This window comes from Corvus hawaiiensis, chromosome 6, assembly GCF_020740725.1.
Source record: "Corvus hawaiiensis isolate bCorHaw1 chromosome 6, bCorHaw1.pri.cur, whole genome shotgun sequence".
NCBI classification, from domain to species: Eukaryota; Metazoa; Chordata; class Aves; order Passeriformes; family Corvidae; genus Corvus; species Corvus hawaiiensis.
The window spans coordinates 48,185,197-48,191,213 of record NC_063218.1 but is presented as its reverse complement, the minus strand read 5'-3'; the positions used below and the strand labels follow the sequence as shown (position 1 = coordinate 48,191,213).

At 46.2% G+C, this 6,017-nt stretch overlaps 1 protein-coding gene across 2 annotated transcripts in view; it reads right to left on the bottom strand.

Moving 5' to 3' along the window:
- The window catches only part of LSP1 (lymphocyte specific protein 1), a 48,770-nt gene that overhangs the window by 7,902 nt on the left and 34,851 nt on the right, over positions 1-6,017 (bottom strand). For both annotated transcript variants that reach the window (XM_048306361.1, XM_048306362.1), the window contains exons 6-10: positions 5,853-5,896; positions 5,599-5,680; positions 5,092-5,232; positions 4,225-4,305; positions 3,238-3,352 (exon numbers count right to left, since the gene is read on the bottom strand). In XM_048306361.1, the coding sequence (XP_048162318.1) occupies positions 3,263-3,352; positions 4,225-4,305; positions 5,092-5,232; positions 5,599-5,680; positions 5,853-5,896 (438 nt within the window). In that variant the 3' untranslated portion in view covers positions 3,238-3,262. The remainder of the gene's footprint in view (positions 1-3,237; positions 3,353-4,224; positions 4,306-5,091; positions 5,233-5,598; positions 5,681-5,852; positions 5,897-6,017) is intronic.

The following is a 6,017-nucleotide window of genomic DNA, read 5'->3' as shown; positions in this document are numbered from 1 at the left end:
GGTGAACATCATGACAGTTGCATACCTGCTTGTCCCTGATGTCCTGAAAAAAGGCTATTTAAAGGAAAATCCCCAACTCTGCCCATCCACAGGGACAGCTGTGCTTTCCAGTACTACAGTCACCCTTTGCAACTCCACTGGCCAGCAGGCCTGTGAGCATGAAAGCTGGGAGATCAGTTATTTCTGTTTCACAAGGGACTCGGTCAGATGCTGGGGTGTTCCTATACAGCTAATATAAGATTGCTGTGTTTAGTCCAAATAGAGTATAAAGAGCTGTGTACAGAGATTCCTTTTTCATGTGCAGAGGATATGGAACTGACCAATATTTCCTCAAGCCAAACTGCAAGCAGACTTAGAAACAAAGCAAAGAGCCCCTTTTGCCTTTTTGAAGTTTTCCTATTTCACAGTAATGCTATAAGAGCAGTTCAGTTAACAAACCTTCACTTAAGTTTTCACTTTGCCAGTCTTATCTCTATTTTGTAACCCTTTCCCTACCCAAAGGGCAAAAAACAAGTAGGAAGAATAACCCAATTATCTAGAGTGGGGATTTCTTCAAACGCCCAGTTTTCAAAGAAAAAGATAAGAAGAGGTTAGAAATGTGCCAGTAACCACAAGTGGATCCTAGGTAAGCCTCTGCAGGATAATTTAACATTGCTGCAAGACAAGGCTACAGAGAAAGATCCACGCAGCAGCACAAACATAAAAATTTAAAGAGTGCAGTGTAAAACACGTAATGCAGATAAAGGCAACCTTTATCACAGAGTGATAAATGGCACCTTGCTGCAGCATGGCCAGATGGATGCCTCTGCACAAAGGCCTGTATGCACAAGAGCCACAGTACTGGCATGAAGCAGAACAGCCAACGTCGATGACATTTGGAAGGCTAAGGGAAATCTGGCCAGAGAAGGTGGTTTAAGCAGCACTTGTGCTTTAAAACAGCTTTTGTCCTGCAGCAAGGACAACCACCCAGAGCAAATCAGCACTCTCACCTAAGGCTTAGCTTTTGCATCTGCTAGGCTTCCAGTGAGGCTGCATCCACACCCCAGCCCCACTACACATGGATCAAAGACGCAGAAATGCCACTGGGGAGAGCAATTGCCATAAGCAGAAGGAAGGAGACAGAGGAAAGCAGGTCTGGGTGCATGGTTTAGCACTTTTACCCCATAAGCAAAGGGCAGAGGCGCACAGCAAGCATGGCAAGTCCTGCAGAGACAGACCCTGACATCAGAGTATCACAAAGGGGAGGACATATCCCTGTAAGCAACAGATTTCCACCAAAGGCTGTGCACTGGAAGTCACTGCAGTGTGTTCCAGCCTGAGCTGCTGTGCTGAGACAGAGAAGGGGAATGCTACGGGGCACAGAGTTTGGTTATTTTTCAATGCCAAACAGCATCAAGCAGTTGCTAAGACCCCAAACTGATACAGAAAAACCCTTGCTCCATGGCCTGCAGTGAGGTCCTGCAGCTCAGGAAGTGAGGGGAGGAGAGAAAACCACACCTGTGTTTAAGCAACTAGAAAGCTGGTAAGGTGGTGTAAAGCAAGTGACAGAGGTGAGCCAGAAGGGTTTGGGAGCAAAAAGGCCATGACAGTGATCCAGTAGCAGGGAAAAAGGATGCATGTAACTCAGATGTGAGGAGGAGCTGGGGAGCAGGGAGCTCACAGCATACAAAACAGACAGCAAAGAACCTAAGAACAGAAACAAGCCAAGCTCCCTCAGCTGTCACAGCCATTTTGCTATTTACAGTAAAAAAAAAAAAAAACAATACCTCCGTGTGAACAAACCCATAAGGTAACAGTGTTGTGCTATGGCTGCCTGGAGTGCTGGATGGATCCTAGAGGACATCCTGTGACATCCTGCCTTTCAAGAAAGGATGCTGGACAAAGACCAGAGCCAAAGGCACTTTCATCTGAGCTGCTTAGAGGAACTCAGGTAGGGCAAACAAAACCTGCTGACAACCTAACAAAACCTGTTTGCTGTAGAGAACTGAAGCTCAGTAGGTTCCCACCTGGTGCACTGAAACAGACTTCAGGAAAAAGAGGAGATTGATCAAAGGGGAAACCTTATAATAGGTTTCTTGAAGTGACAGGCAGAGAAGCAAGTTGAGGATACAAGTTCTGTGGGCTAAAAACATAGCTTTGGGCAGTCTTGGGCTTGTACTGCTGCCCATCTCCAAGCAGCATTCAAAAGGGCATCTTCTCTAAATGGGCACTACAAAAGGAAAAAAAACAAGCCTAAACAAACACAACAATATGCAACACTGAGAAACCAGCTCCTTAAGGGTGGGGGGGAGGGAGGGGAAAGAAGGAACACAGGCCCCTGAAGTATTCAGAAACAAAAGGTGTTTTGTAGCAGGCAGAGCTATTTTAACCTTGGCAATGAAATAAAGCTTCTTTTTTATAGTAGGAAAAAAAGAGAATGAGCTTGTTTTCACCCTCAACTTCCTCTCCACTCATTGTGCCAGATGCTGCCCAGTTGGATCCAACCAGTTATCTCCTCCCTCTACACCATTCCTCCTTATTGCCACAACCCTCTACTGTCATCCACTCAAGATAACACCAGGATATCTATGAGCATAAACACAATAGGAGCATGAGATCCAAAGACCATTCCAAGAGAGCACAGAGACAGCAACCCAGCTCTGCCTTCCCCTTGCTGCACATCAGAGAACAGTCCTTTCTGCTCTGTTGGTCTACCCAGTACAGCAGATATTCACATCCTTCCTGCTACAACCTTATTATAGACTGCTTCCAAGAGGTTACCGAAGTCATTAGACATTTTCTCCCTGATTAATTCAGTAAATCTGGGAATTAAACCCCAGAAACATTTGAATTTCAGAAGTACATCAGCCCCCACGCTCAGCCAGAATGACCTTCAGCTATCTACTCCTTGCAATTTAAGAGAGCATAAGGAAAGACAGAAGAAGAGACTGTTCCTTTGAGCTAGCTAAGGCAAACACATCTTCACCCAAACAGCAGCTGCTCAGGGACTTGCCCTGCAGACTAAACTAACAGAGGTATCCTGCTTCCTAGCAGGATCAGAAAGGCAGAGACCAAAACAACCCCTGCTGGGTACCCATTCTGTTCCAGCCCAGAGAGTCAGGCCCAGAAGCAAGGCTCCAGCTGTTCCCATACAGCACCTTCCAACTCACCCAAAGTGCTGCTGGCAGAAACAACCCCAGCATCCTGCCAGAACAGCCCAGGAGTTTGATACACGGTGCAGAGTCATATCCCACCTACCTGGTTAATGAGTTCTCCAGACATACTATTGCTCTGCAGCATCGTCTATCAACACCTTCTTGTACTGGCCATGGCCTGTTGCAACAAACTTATACTTTTTGCCAGAAGGAGTGGACTGAACAGGAGAGAAAGGAAGAGCCAAAGTCAGCATTTTTCTCCGTTAAATAGGCAGTCAAAAATCAAATAACTGAAGCCAGAGGAGCACACGATGCAGTCGCCTTTAATCCCAGGGAGCTTGGAGACAGCCTGTTCTGTACTACCTTCTTGCCCCCTTCACACAAACTCTCTGCCCAGACCCATCACCACTTTCTACAAGCACAAGGTAACACAAGCAGAACAGGTTATGCAATAGGAAAGAAGATGCAATGCAGGCATTGTGAGGGAGGGCTCATGTAAGAGCCCAGACCCCCAAGCCAGGGTTGTTTTTATCCATGGTAAGAGACTGCGTGATTCACCAGATACTGGCAGTTTCAACACAGGAACTGACAAGATACTTTGCTCTTCCTCTCCCAGCCTAGACAGGTCAAGCAGTAGCTGCTTGCTGCATTTTAGAAGACATTTCTACAAACATCCCACAAAACCCCAGATCCATCTGCAAGTGATACTGTCTTAGATTCAGTTCCACTTAGTTTTGCATGTTTTGTTTACTCTCAGTGCTAAAAAGCATAACAAGAGCAAAATTACCCAAATTTGCAGTTTGATTTGAGCCTAGAAGGCTGGGACTCCCAGCTCATGGGCTGAGAACAACATGCTACTCAAGAGACCTTTCAGAATAACTGGATATAAAAGTAATTTTGCCCCCATTTTCACTAGAGCTGAACCAATAGCAGTTCACTGTTAGGAAGAGCTCTGAAGTATGCAACTGCATTGATAGATACAGGCAGCCCTTGTCCCTGCAGAACATCTTCTCAATACTTCCAACCCAGCCACCAGCTCTTTTCTTTCTCAGCAGAGCAAGTGCTCTCACAGCCACAGGCACTAACTCACCTTGATACTGCTCTCAGGCTTGGGACTGCCCTTCTGTTCCCAAAGGCTTCTTTTACTCACAATGTCTCCGGCCACGATATCCTGAGAAAATGATGCTCTCATTACTCTTTACTGCCAATGCTGCTGAACGTGTCTTTGTTCACATCCATTTCCAACCCACACATCTGACCTCCTTTTTTTTATTTATAATATCACATCATCTGACCTATAACAGCTGCAGCTAAAATCCATGACTGTGAAAATGTCTTCCTGTTCCCAGTATGTCCTATGTTTTCTTATCACTCTTCCACAAGAGTCTGAATTAGCTCCAAGATGTTTATTTTCTTAAGTTCATTAACTATTTAGGACATGTAAACATCAAGGCTTCTCTACTGTAAAGAATTCTGCTCTCATAAACACAGATTTGCAACCAACTTGTTACAGAACCAGCTTCGCCCACAACAACCAGAAAGTGAAATCACTGAGAGCAATATATAACACTCTCTGCATTTTCCAAGTTTACAAGATTTTTCACTTTGGTACTAGATGCAACTTCATGCTTGACAACTGGAGCTCAGCCCAAGCCCCTGCAGGAGACACATGCATTCTCCCCACCAGCTGATTTTATTCCCATTTCAAATCAGAGCCTCAACCAGCATCACAGAGGTTTTCCTAAATGTACCACCAAGGAACAATGGGGGACCCTACCAAAAAAAAACTGAATCTCCAATGTACAAAAACTTACAACATGTTGGAAGATCTCTAGTACAGACACCTTTGGAGCTTGTAGGCCCAACAAACAAGATGTACCAACAGGATAAACAAGGACAATGCACATTGTGCCCCTGCCTCCAGCACAAGCAAGGCAAGTCCTCCAAGGGGCCATACCTTACAGGGCGAGGGCTTCATGACAGATTGAGCTGTGACCTCCCCAGTCTCCCAGAGGCTTTTTGTGCTGGCCACCATCATGCTCGTGGTGGGAAGGTCAAGAGAGGGCTGCCGGACAGGTTTTGGAGCCTTTGTGGAGGTCTGGAAAATAAATGGAGACAGTTCACCATCAGAGTGTGTCTCTTGTTAATTTTTAACCCCTGTAATTGGAAGGTCCTTGGAGATAAGGGGTTGTAAAAGGAGACTTGTAGAGTCCTACTAGTTCCTGTCAGATACCCTCACTCTTTAAGCAGAGAACATGAAAAAACAAGCATGGGACAGCTTCCTAAAGAAACCTACTTTATGCTGTGGAGGGAGCTACAGACAGGAGCAAGGAGTGCTCCCACCCAAGGGAAGACAATTTAGCTGTCATCTCCCAGATGGTAAGGCTAAGAGGCATGCTGGGAGAGCAACATCGGCAAAGAGGGCTCTTGGGAGGGTGGGGGCAGAGACAACACAGCAACTCACCTCAATAGCCTGTGTGTACTGCTCCAGCCTGTCATCAATCTTCGACACAGGGAGAGGAGGCTGACTCTTCTTTATGCTGTTACTGCAGAACAGAGAGGAGGATTAAGGTGTTCCCCCAGTGCCTCAGGCAGAAGGGAGGACTTTGAGGGCCACAGGCAGCCTGCCACTCCTGCCCCTCCCCACAGCAGGACCTGCTGACAATCTCCACCTGCAGCAAGTGACCTGCTTTACCCTGAGGCCAACCCTAGAAATACCTTTTCTGTATTGAGCGGTTCAGCGACTCGGTTCTGTCTGTGATCTGAATGGAGGAGAAAGAAGACAAAGATATAACTTTTGTCCAGGGACCTCAGATGAATGCAGGTCACCTTAGCTGACCCTTTCTTGGCCCTGACCCCTCATCCATATTTTGGTTAGAAATG